This window comes from Coenobita brevimanus, chromosome 74, assembly GCF_032717465.1.
Source record: "Coenobita brevimanus isolate Jiangsu-jjx chromosome 74, ASM3271746v2, whole genome shotgun sequence".
NCBI lineage: Eukaryota > Metazoa > Arthropoda > Malacostraca > Decapoda > Coenobitidae > Coenobita > Coenobita brevimanus.
This window is the reverse complement of record NC_137027.1, coordinates 5,073,517-5,087,122: the sequence shown is the minus strand read 5'-3', so window position 1 is coordinate 5,087,122 and position 13,606 is coordinate 5,073,517. Positions and strand designations below refer to the sequence as shown.

At 43.3% G+C, this 13,606-nt stretch overlaps 1 protein-coding gene across 1 annotated transcript in view; it reads left to right on the top strand.

Moving 5' to 3' along the window:
• Nucleotides 1-13,606, top strand: part of LOC145407772 (uncharacterized) — a 161,239-nt gene that overhangs the window by 73,749 nt on the left and 73,884 nt on the right. Inside the window, exon 2 of the mRNA XM_080278641.1 lies at nt 12,735-12,829. Coding sequence (XP_080134767.1) covers nt 12,735-12,829 — 95 coding nt within the window. The remainder of the gene's footprint in view (nt 1-12,734; nt 12,830-13,606) is intronic.

Below are 13,606 nucleotides of genomic sequence, written 5' to 3'. Positions count from 1 at the left end.
CTGTTATAAAGAGGAACATATTTTTGCTGAACACAGGGCAGTCAAGGCCACTAGATACTCAAACCTCAAATGCACTGGGAGAAAAAATATCATAATAAACTCCTTCAATGCAATGACGTCTTTCTTTTTTACTTATTTATTTATTTATTTATTTTTGCTTCCTGCTGGCGAAAATATTAACCTCTTCAGTCCGATGCTGTCGTCTTATTCTTGCTGCCTCCAGACGATTTTTCTTGGGTCAGGGGAGATTAATGGTAACGAAGAGGCTTGTGAAAGTTGTAGCAAGCCTCTCCAGTTCGAAAAGTCTCCCCTAAGCTGAATAAAATCTTGCAGTGGCCAATAATAATAATGAAAATGATAATAATAATAATAATAATATTAATAATAATAATAATAACAATAATAATAATAATAATAATAATAATTATAATAATAATAATAATAATAATAATAATAATAATAGTACTAGTAGTAGTAGTAGTAGTGGTAATAATCATCATCATCATCATCATCATAATACGTCCTTGGAGTGAAAGGGTTAGGCTTAGCAATCACCTTTCGTACTGAAAGAGTGATTTCTAACCCTCTCACTTGTAAATGTCTCAATCAAAAGAAACCCAGCGAAACCCTCCCCCCCAAAAAAAAAAAAGAAAATACCGGTAATAATAATTGAAAAATAAGAAAAAGACGTAATTGTTGTGAAGGGGCTAATCCTGTTTTAAAGAACTGATTTTTGACAAACACAGGACAGTCAAGGCAAGCGATACTCAGACCTTGTAGGCACTGGAAAAAAAAAAAAATAGACATTCACCCCTTCCCTTCGAGGACGCATTTTCTCTTCCATTATGGCCATATTTCGACAACTTGCTTGGGTTAAGAAAGATTACTCGACCTGAAGGGGTTCAAATATATACATGGAAGCTCCCTAACGCCTTCTCCTAAGCGATTTACTTTGCTTGGTACACCTTACTGTCCTCCTCTGTGTGTTACATAAATCCTTCCAATATCGCCATACCCTGCATAAATGACGTAACAAAAGATATTAACCACCCATATACAAAAATAAATCACTACGGAAGAGGTGTTATGTAGCTTCCTTAACCGACGAGCATACGAGCCTCACACGGCAGACGATTTCATTCAGCAGGGGGGTAGACTCGTTTGACTGAATTAAAATCGTCTCCCTTAAATTCTCTATGGGCCTACAGTAGATATCTTGTTCCCGCCATTTGGAGACGGTTTTATTCAGTCCCAAGCTCATCTGGACCAAGTGGACTGCAGGCTGAAGCTGTCTTTCTCTGCGGTCTACTATCCTCTTTACCTGGGACAGGGAAGGAGGTGAGGCAGGTATATTGGTGCCACCGTCTGAAGGCGCCCATATCACACATCAGGAGAAAACTGGTGCAATGAAAAGGCTAATCTGATTGAAAAAGTTGATAATTTCTTTACTTTTCTTCTTTTATATTTATCGTTAAATTTTTTCTTTTTATCTTTCTTATTTAGGGTTATCTCTTTTCTTCTTTCTTATTTATTTTCTTTCTTATCGGTCACAAAACCTGTTCTCGAGATCCCATAATCTACCCACCTATTACGACCGGCGAGATGTTATTAGTCGAGATAACGTCATCACGCGTCTGTGTGTAAGAGGAGAGGAAGCAGCTTTACCGATATAACACCTCCAAATAATTCGTTCCACAGAATTAAATATTTGAGAGCAGTGTTTTTGTGAAGAGATCTTGATTTTGGCGCCCTGTTATCTCGTTTTTGTTTCTTCTTGGAGGGAACGATCTTGCGGGTTCTGGCCTTTGGTTCCTTCTTCCTTGGAAAAAAAAAAAATCCAGCCATTGCGTTAATCATTCGTCCATCGCCTCCACATTGCATCCTTGTTTTTTTAGCCACACTTCCTTTATCCTATACTACTACACTTACTATCATTTACTCTTCCACTCTTTCATCCGTCTTCTCCAGTCCATTTTTTCTTTCTCATCTGCACTTCCAAAAACATAAATCCACGCTGTTCCTCCATCATTTTTTTCTCTTTTTTACTCCCATTTTGTATACCTTAGACTTTGAGCTCTTTATCCATTCAAGCACTGCCTTCCTCTTTTTTTTTTTCCCTTTCGCCTCCACTATCTCTACCTCACACTCTACTTTTCAGACGTCCATTTCAACCCACCGTCTTTTCCCTAAGCTTTTACATATATCATTATCCCTAAGTTCTTAATCCTCTTGCATTTCTCATTTTCTTTATCCCACACTTCTAAACTCATTCTGAACGTCATCTTCTCATTCATCTTTTAATTTCATTTTCCAAAAGCAGCATGTCTAGATTCATGACTCACCTATATCATCTCCCCCATTTCATCTCTATTATACAGTTTCATTCTCTGTATCCTACACTTCTGCAGTCACTTCACCTTTCATCATTATTTCTTCCGCTCCATTTAACTTTCATCTCAAAAATTATGACAAAGCTGACTATGAACCCCATTACGCCGAAAATATGAGTGATTCAGAGGTAAAAACATCGGGGGGAAAAAAAAAAACATTTTGTATTATTGGAAATACGTCAATATAAAAAAAATGAATCGAAATCACACAAACATCAAGGTAAACAAACTGACTGGGGTTGCACTTAAATCCCTTTGTAGGCGGTTCGTAAACTCTCCAACCCGAGGAGGTCCTTACAATCCTAGCTGTCTCCGGACGATTTTATTCAGCTTGGGATAGATTTTTTGCAGGAACTAGATACACCCTTTATTAATCTCTTCGCTACAACAACCGTCCGGAAAATGCAGCAAATCGTCTCCTCGTTAGTCTGAAGAATAGAACAAAGGCTTCAGTACAGTAAACCCCCTTCAATTCATGATACCCTTCCTAACCTTCATCTGATCGTCCCCTCGGTAGCCACATAAAAGAAAAAAAGACGTAATTGTGGTGAGGAAAAAATAACTAGATATTCAGAGTGTCCTTTGTAGTGGACCATTAAGAAAACTCAATCTCTGTCTAGCACCGGAAGACCCTGGTTCAAGACACCATCGCAGCCAAGGTCCCTTATACACAAAGGCAGACACGTGTGCATCTTAAATCATCTTAAGCACACACACACACACACACACGCCATCAGATCACCTAAAAAAAAACACACACATATACACACACACAAAATGGAGTCACGTAATTCTGTTCCCGAGACTAGTTTCTAATATAATCCCTCTTAACTTCCTCTGTCCTTTATTTTATGCTACAGAGTTAACAGATACCTCTTCACTACGAATGTGTCGCCAAAACTACTTAGAATCGCTTGGAAGTGGGAGGTATAAAGAAAATGAAATTAATAAGATGGTATCGCATGAAATGGATTACTCTAGTTCCTCCTTTCCATCCTTTTTTCTTTTCTTTTCGTTTTTCTTTCTTTCATTTTTTTTTTTTTATACAGAAATTGTGTTTTGGAATATTCGCGTACCTCATCCAGAAGTACCCATGACAGACCGAGATCGCACGTGTGGTAAGTTCAAGGAATGTCTCTTGTTGTACTCCACCACTTCATTCCTTTAAGAGTGAGACAAGCAGTAGCGAAGCAGTAGGTAGACACTCACCTGGTAACTGTATGTGGGAGGGATGGGGACGGGAGGATGAGGAGTAGGGAGGCTGAGTGCTCGTACCCCTTCTACCCTCGTCCCCGCCTTCTCCTGCCTCACCAGTTTCCACATAGGTGAGTATCTGGCTACTTTTTCGCCATCACCTGTCTCATATACAATAGTTTGAGCTGGTGGGTGAAAGTATGACACGGTACACTCCTCACAGCCATGCCTATACTTTATCTAAATAGTGGCAGCAGATGGAGTGGAGACGCTTGGTAAGGGCGAGGACACACATATCCCAAACATGTGATCGAAGGCAGGACACAGGACACAGGAGTATCGTCCAAGAATAAGACTCTATTACTGCAACGGATCTAACCCTCTTATTGCATCGGATCTAACCCTCTTATTGGATCTAACTCCCTGCTTCGTTTCTTCTTCTTGACCACGTTTTGAGCAAGTGTGTCCGCGTCCTAAGGCCATTATTCGAAGTTCACGTTGTAGTTCAACTGTTTTGGCAACGACGCTCGTGATGTGCCCCTGGCGTCATATACCTTCAAATTTAGATACTGAAACAACATGACGTTTCTTCAATGGCTTGGTCACTTATCTTGATGGTGGAACTTCTAAATCAGTCGTGTATTTGTATTTTTTTATGTGAAGCTTATATCATCTACTAATTTATTATGATGATGACGATAATAATGACAATCATCATCATCATCACCATCATCATCATCATCATCCTTGGGAGTGAGTCAGGCTTTCATGTGCAGAGAGTGACCAAGATTATTTTTTTCTCTCCTTACCACCTCGAATACTCCACCTGACAGTGATGAGATGCTTGTTCTTCCCGTAATTAGTGCAAAAGATACCTGTGATGGTGAAGTGGGTTTCTCGTATATGTCACTCGAGCAATATGAATCTAATATGAAACTGGACACGACCCTAAATGCAAGATTAGTGTTTTCAGAAGTCAGGATGAGCAGAGGAAGGCGATGTTTCTGTGTGCTTCGGAGGGCACTTGGGGGCGTATGTACGTGGTTTCGGAGATTTTGTAATACCATGGACGTATAAAATGCACAAAATAATTCATGTCTCTTCTTTATGCACGATGTAGTTTGAATACTGTTTGCTTTCCTTACGTACAAGATGATATTTTGGTGTAATATGCCTTAATATTATCGTCAAAGGTGTTGCCAAATTACCAAAGCCACTTGCACTAAGGATATTTACACTAAAACCATGAAATTATACCAGAACAGAGGAATCCCCCAAAACTGAGGGTTAAAGGGCAAGGAAGCATTATAGAACCAAGAGTGAAGTAAGGATGAAGGCCTTAGTAGAGAGGTAAGAATTTTGCACTGGAATTATACGTAGTTCAGATTATCAAATTATCAAATAGGGAAATCTCTCTCTCTCTCTCTCTCTCTCTCTCTCTCTCTCTCTCTCTCCTGTTAATCCTTCCATACATTTATCAGTCCCTTAAGCATAAAAAATCACTAAGTAGCCAAGAACTCTGTATCTATCTATTTATCTATCCGTTTATCTATCTGTCCATCCATTCATCAATCAGTCAATCAATCGATCAATCAGTCTACCTGTCTATCCATGTCTCCATTTTGTTCTATCTGTATATCTATCTCTATTCTGCCTATCCATCCATCCATGTACCCACCGACCCATCACTCATCTCTCACCCAATACACACACGGTACGCCTATCCCTCCAACTAGCCCTCTCTCCCGGTACACCCAGGAGTACCGGTGTCCCGTTACAGGTGCCCAGTCATTATATGGACCGGGTGGGGACAGGCCCGTTGGTTTTGCTGAGCGGTTAATAGCTGGGTGGCCTGCCTGGGTGAGGGAGGGTGGGGTCTGGGAGGGGCTGGGTGAAGGAGGGTGGGGTCTGGGAGGGGTTGGGAGAGGGAGGGTGGGGTGTGGAAAGGACTAGGAGGGGTGGAGAGGAGATGGAAGGCAGTGGGTGCGAGTAGGGGAAGACTGGAGACGGGAATGTGTAGAGGAAGTCTGGAGATGGGAATGAGTGAGGATGGGTGGAGAGGAGATGGAAGGAAGTGAAAAGGAGTAGAGAGGAGATGGCAACGAGTGGGAGTGAGTAGGAGAAGTTTACAGGAAATGGGAGTGAGTGAGGAGGCGTCGAGATGATATGAGAGGGAGTGTTATTATGTAGGTGAAGTCTGGAAGAGATGGGAGTGAGTGAACAGTAGTGGAGAGGAGATGGGAGGGAGTGTTAGTTTGCAGAAATTCGGAGGAGATGGGAGGGAGTGGGAGTGGGGAGATACTTGGAGGAGAGAGGTGGCGAGGATGACTGTAAGGGAGATGGCAGGGAGTACAAGTGAACAGGAGAAGTCTGGTGGGATGGAGGTGAGTGAGAGGTAAAGGGAAGATGGTATAGAATGGATGTGTGTAGAAATTTGAAGATGGGAATGGGAGATTTGAAGGGAAAGTGGGAAAGATGGGAGGAGTGCTTGGAGGGTTGATGAGAGGGGTGGGACAGGCTTGGAGGTACTAGGAGAGAAGTTGAGTGGGAATTGGGAAGGGTGAGGGAGTGTGAGAAAGGGGGAAGGATGGGAGGCTGAGGAGGAGAATGGGTGATAGGAGATATGAGATAGGAGGTATCTTGGAGAGATACTGCAGTGTTAGGAGTGAGTTAGAAAGGTTTGGAGATACTGAGAGGAAGTGAGAGGTTTCGAGGTACGGAGAGGAAGTGATAGAGGTTTGGAGATACTAAGAGAGGAAGTGGGAGAAATTTGAGCGAGTGCGGGGAAGACTTGGAAGAAGTGGGGGAATGGGAAGGGGAAGCCTGAAGGAGACGGAAGGGATTGGGAGGAGACTGGGAGGAGATGGGAGGGGTGGGAGGGAAGGCAGGAGGAGATAGGAGAGACTGGGATTTAACAGAGTAAAGAATTTATAAACCAGCCCAAAACAAGTGTGGTAAGTAACGAATGGTAAAATTCTGATAACAAGAAATACCGAAACATATATATCAGTTTCCTGTCTATCAGTATATATTCTCCTTTGGCTTTGTCCTTATCTCTGTTATCTTTATCAGTCCACGAGGGAGAAATAATCATAGCTAGAATCACCCCTTCCTCACACTAAGTATAACTCAACAAGGGCTCGAATTCTCGCCGATTGAGGAAGCTCCCTAACACCTCTTCCTGAGCGATTTATTTTGCTTATTGCACCTTACTTTTCCATTCTGTGTTACATAAATCCTTCTAACATCACCACAAATCCTTCTAACATCGCCACACTCTGAATAAAAAACGTACACACGAATATTAACCAGCACAATTCAAAAAAATAAATCGCTAAGGAAGACGTGCTAGGGAGCTTTTCTTAACGACGAAAAAACAGGGCAAGAATGTCTGTAGTGAGTGCAGTGTATGTCAAAGACGGAGTTTTGTTAATTTATTTATGTATTTATTTTAGTATATGTTTGTGCTTCTGTATATGTCATCAGTGTGGACAACAGGATGAGAATTTGTAGTGGTTACTGAAGGTTTCTTGATTTAAATGTCTGCCACGTTTGGATTCGCACCCATGCTTAAGAGAGAGCATATAAGGTGATCGTAACCACTATGCCTGTCTGATTTCAATTCTCCCTCTGTATATCCATTCACCCCTCTCTCTCTCTCTCTCTCTCTCTCTCTCTCTCTCTCTCTCTCTCCAACCAACCTATCTGACCTCAATCAACCCCGTACATTTGCTGGCGATATTCGAAGCGTAAAGAAATGCAGTGGGAAAGGAAGGAAGGACATAGAGACCTTGAACGAAGTATTATGGGATGGTATGGGATGGTATGGGAGGCATCTGGTCCTACCCTCCCATTCTTACCTGCCTTCCTTCCCTTCCTCCCTCCTTCCTTCCCTCCCTACCTCTTTCTCTCCGCCCGTCCCATCTCCATTCATTCATGTCCTAATTGTTCCTTCCATCCATCCATCTATCCATCCGTGGGTGAAGGGGGGATAGATTGATAGATAAAGGTAGACTGGCTGATCGATAAACTGATAGATGGATGTATGGATGAATGAACGGATGGATAGATGGATGAATGAATGGCAAGATAGCCAGACAGACAGATAGACAGACTCAGACTGATAGATAAGAAGAAAAAGAAAGGATGGATGGGTCACTTATAAATGGCTTGGGAACACACACACACACACACACACACACACACACACACACACACACACACACAAACGAGACATGTGATATGTAAATGGACTGAGACACACACACACACACACACACACACACACACACACACACACACACACACACACAAATAACAGGTAAGGCAGATCGTCCTCACACCTGGCTCAGATGGTAATTAATCCAGGTAGGTCCATTAGCCAGTCTTCCTCCTCTCACTCCCTCCCGCCCTCCTTCCTCCATCTCTCCTTCCTTCCTTCAATTCTCTCTCATTCCCTCCCTCCTTCCCTCACTCCTTTCTTCTCTCCCTCTCCCTTGCTCCATTCCTCTCTTTCCTCATCTACTCCCTCAGTTCCTTTCTTATCTCCTCTCTCTCCCTCTCTCCCTTCACTGACTCACTCTCTCACATCCTCCCTCCTCCTTCACTAGTTATCTCATTTTCTCCTCCCTCAGCTCTCTCACTCCTACTTTCCCTCCGTATTTCACTCCCTTCCACCTCTCTCTCTCTCTCTCTCTCTCTCTCTCTCTCTCTCTCTCTACCTGGGATGGAGGGAAAGGAAAGGTGGTCATGAAGCTGATTTGTGTCGAGTTGATGGTGTCGATTTTAGAGCCTCATGTCGATTTTAGAAACTATGGGACGGGAAAGAAAGGTAAAGTTGAGTGAGGCAGGTAGGGTGAGGCAGGTAGGGTTAGGCAGGTGGGGTGAGGCAGGTAGGGTGAAGGACACAGGATGAGGCAAGTAGGACGAAGCAGGATGTGGGGTGAAGTAGGTGGGCTGAGATAGGCAGTTAAGGTAAGACAGGCAAGGTGAGGCAGGATGAGGCAGGTTGGGTGAGGCAGGTTGGGTGAAGCACGTTCGATGAGGCATGTTGGGTGAGGAAGGCTGAGTGAGGCAGGTGGGCGAGGTACTTAGGATGAGGCAGGATGTGGGGTGAAGCAGGTAGGATGAGACAAGTAAGGTGAGGCAGGCAGGCAAAAGAGGATGAGACAGGTAGGGTAAGGCAGTCAGTGAGGCAGATAGGCAAGACACAGCGAGATTAGTAGGCTGAAGCAGGTAGGGCGACGATGGTGGGGTGAAACAAGTTGGGTGAGGCAACTATGGTGAGGCAGGTAGAGTAAGGCAAATTGAATGATACAGGCAGGGCGAGGCAGGCAGGGTGAGGAACGTGGGGTGGAGCAGGCGTTATGAGGCAGATTATAGTGTGAGACAAGTGGGTAGGTGAGGCAGGTAGGGTGAGGCAGGTTGTGGGGTGAGGCAGGTAAGGGTATCTAGAGGTGTGGGGGCTGGGTCACCTGTCCTTGCTAATTGAGGTGTCTGGTCCAGGTGTGTCCGTGGGAACCCTTACCTACCTACCTACAAACCTACCTACCTACCTACCTACCTACCATAAGACCACAGCAACGCCTACCACAATTCTAAGAGAGTAATATCTAGCCTACCAAAATTCAACCATTCCTACCACCACTCATGCCACAACCAGTACTACCACAACTACTAGTCTCTCGTATGTCAGATCTTGAAGTCCTACCACAACCATCACAGTCTCTATAGTGTTACCATTGTGTCTACCACAACCAGTCAATTTTACCACAACCGCAGCCGACTTACCACAATTGCACAGAACTATCAATCTCACTAAAGTAACACCAACCACCCACCACAAGCACCACAATCCTGCCATAACCACCACAAACCTACCATTGCCACCACAGTCCTGCCACAACCACCACAAACCTACCACAACCACCACAGTCCAACCACAATCACCACAGTCCCACCACAACAAATAACATTAAAGCCTGTTATTGTCACACCAAGTCATCAGTTCACATAATCGTCCTGTTTGTCATCTCTCTCTCTCTCTCTCTCTCTCTCTCTCTCTCTCTCTCTCTCTCTCTCTCTCTCTCTCTCTCAAACTTCATCTTTCAGTTTTTCGACCTTTCCTCTTCCGATTACTAAGTTAGCCGGAGGGAATGGTGGGCCAGGAAGGAGCCTTGTATTTCCTGTGTCCGTAGTGTCTGTGTGGTCTGGATATCTGTGTAACTATTTCTTGTTCTCTTTATCTTCTAGGCAATCATGTGTATTTTCTCTATTTCTTTGTAATTATCTAACTTTTTGCTGTTTTAATATACTTTCTTCTTTCTCTTTCGTGCATTGATTTTTAGCTGTTAGAACGATTTTTTTTTCTACGTAATCTCAAAAGAATCTATTTCAACTTGAGGAGATCTCTTGCAATAAAGAAATTAAAAATATTCTGTCTCCCGTCTCTTAACTTCTTCACACACTTCTCCATCCACAAGCTCTCAGTCTCTCCTTATTTCATTCCCCTTTTCCATCCATCCTTCATCTCCCTCCCTCTCTCTCTCTCTCTCTCTCTCTCTCTCTCTCTCTCTCTCTCTCTCTCTCATTCACTGTCTCTTCTCCCCTCTTTCCTCTCTCTCGTTCACCCCTTTACTCTCTTTCATTCATTCCCTATTCTTCTTCCCTCTTTCTCCTTCATTCCTTTACCCTCTTTCATTCACTCCCTGTTCTTCTCCCCTCCTTCCTCTCTTTCATTCACTCCCTGTTCTTCTCCCCTCCTTCCTCTCTTTCATTCACTCCCTGTACTTCTCCCCTCCTTCCTCTCTTTCATTCACTCCCTCTTCTTCTCCCCACCTTCCTCTCCTTCACTCCTCTGTCTCCCATCCTATCCTCACATGCATTATCTCCGTCTGTCTCCATCGTCCATTTATTTTCCTTCCTATCTCTCATCCACCTTCTCCCTCTCCTCCAACCAAACACACTCTCCACCTCCCTCCTCCGTTCATTCCCCTCCCCTTCTCTCTTCCCCTCTCCATCCCCACTCCTCTTTCTCTCCACTCAAATACTCTTTCCATCCCTTCCTATCTCATTCCTTCTCTACCCACTCCCACCCATCCTTCCCCTCTCTGCCTCTCTCCTCTGTCCATCCCCACCTATCTTTTCCCTCCTTCCCCATCCCTCCTCCCCTTCCCCTCCCACTCCCCCTCCCTCCCCCTCTCCTAGTACAGCGTCCAGCACTCTATTTAAGTACCTATAAGTGACCACCACAGTTAAATCCACGTTGTCTCACTTAACACTGGCCCGGTTAAGTGATTCTCTCTCTCTCTCTCTCTCTCTCTCTCTCTCTCTCTCTCTCTCTCTCTCTCTCTCTCTCTCTCATTTTACACCTTCCTGCACTCTCATTTACTTGCCTCCTTCCCCGTCTCCCTCTCTCTCTTAGTATACATATGCAAAATCAGTTCCTTTTACACAGTAATATCCAAAACACCACCTCAAGCGTAAAACTGACATTCACCGCCCCCCTCCCTCATAACCCATTGACTCAGAAACCTTATATGAAAGGTAATATTAATGGTAAACTAATGGGACGTATGCGGATTGACTAAAATGCAAGAATTAAGCGAATATTAAGGTTGATTAGATTCTTTTGGGTATTATTTTTTTCTAAATTTTTCGTACGATTAGACATTTCATTTAGCTTGAGATACACTTTTGATATGAAAAGGGTCAGATATAGTCTAAATTAATCCTTTTCACTACAAGGGGTTTGTTTCCAGCTGAGAAAAATCGTCTGTGGGTAGAAGCCGAAAAAAAAAAAAAAAAAAGTTACTGAAGGGAGTTATTAAGAGACGGGGGTAGGTGGTGGCAACCATCATCCACTCACTTGATGTAGTGCTGCTTACTTCTTCCTTAGCCTTTATCATTCTTTTTCTGTGCCTGCCCTCCTCTCTTCCTATTTCTCCCATGTTTCCTGTTACTTCTTATTGTGTTTCTTTCCTCTACAGGTGGCTTTACATTGAGTGACAAGCCAAATGGTTTCCTGTAAGCCAAGAAACCATTTACAACGCTGGGTGGTAACCATATAACCAAACCATACGTGCTCCCTACGTGTCAGCAAGTGGGATGGTAGACGATTAGTGACCCTCCCCGTAAAACAAATAACTCAAAGTCAAATGGCCACCCCTTACGGGATTATGGCGTCTGGCAATAGACAGATAGATAGGTTAATGAGATAAGAAACATGTGCCTTCACACTGTTTATAAGAATAATATGTGGTGAGATTCTCCTCTTGCACACACACACACACACACACACACACACACACACACACACATACATACATACATATCTACACCCTCCTACACACACACAAGCTGCAGGGTACTCCACATAAAGACGAGTAAGGCCTCTGTTCAACTCAGGAATGGAGTTCGTTTATCATTTGACTTCTGAAAAGCTGTTAAAAAAGAAAAAAAAACAGTAAATACTAAATCAGCTTCGTATGGTCTGCTTCGATACTACCTGTTGTGGTATCTATAAATCATCTGATGTTAATATTATATTTTAAGATGTTAACTAATATTCTGATGTTAAATGTTTCCTGTAATGTCTGATATAATGTTTAATGTGACTTATGTTTACACTGCTGCAATATCGCCTGCAGTGATGTTAATGAAGAGTATAGTATTTCTCATCTATCTGTTATGACGTTCTGGGTGTAATAGTGTCTGATAATAGTGAAATGTCTGCTCTGTATGGTGTGATGTAAATCTGATGTTATTTTCGTTTACTATCGTGATATGGCTGGCAGCAATAATAATGAAATGTCTGCTAATAAGCCTACTTATCTGTGTGCTAATAGGTCTCTGCTGGGAGGTCGTCTGCCTGCTTTTCCCATCTTCAAACTAGGGCTCGGGGTGTAAATGCCACTGCTCTGTGTCGATTTCTATGGAATGACTGTGCCTTCGTAGAAACTGTCTGCCTAAATGAACCTCGTGCAGACACTGGGTACTAATCCAGAGTCTCCTCCTCCTACTCCTCCTACTTCTCCCTCTTGGTCTTCCTCTTCTTCTTCTTCTTCCTCTTCTTGCTTTTCTTTTCTTGTTCTCTTCCCGTTCTTCTCGTGTAGACGCCAGTATTAATCCAAGTCTTCTTCTTCTCGGCAGGTCCCTTCGGCTTCCCCCGTCGCATCGGCCACCCCTACCAGTCCCGGACCCCACCCAAACGCAAGAAGCCAAGAACCTCATTTACCAGAGTCCAGGTTAGCCCTATACCCTGTTCACCTTCAGCCCTACACCCTGTTCACATTCAGCCCTGTACCCTGTTCACTTTCAGCCCTGTACCCTGTTCACTTTCAACCCTATGCCATGTTCACTTTCAGCCCTATACCCTGTTCACTTTCAGCCCTATACCCTGTTCACTTTCAGCCCTATGCCCTGTTCACTTTCAGCCCTATACCCTGTTCACCTTAACTTGGCCTGTAATTGCCGGTCCACCATCTTGAATGCTGAGTTATAACAAAAAATTATCACTAGAGTAGGATGCTAGTCACGAAGAGGTGATATGAAAAAAAGGATGGGAAGCGGAAGGGTTGTCTGTTTTCTGTCAGTGAGCTATGTGAACCAAGATACAAATGGCTGAAATTTTTGGCCAAGTTAAAGTGAATGAAGTATAGTATTCTTTTTCCACCTGTTAAACTCTTTCAGGCCAGGTACGTCTCTTTTATTTCTGCCAACACATGACCATTTTTTTTTTTTTAACTTTACGAAATATCCGGTGACTTTTATTAACCATACTCTTACTAAAACCTGACGATTTTATTTAAGTGGTATCTGCCGACTGTTCTAAATATCTTAAAAGTGTTATCTCAATTCCACGTTTAATCTGAAGAACTGCTGCAGCATCCAGATTCACTTCTCGAGACGTTTCTTTACTGTTCTACTTTTCATCTTGACTTCTTCTACTTCTCTTTCTACTTCTTTCTTCTGCTTCTCTTTCTTGACCATTATCTAGCTTTAGAAAGGCGGCCGTAGAGTTA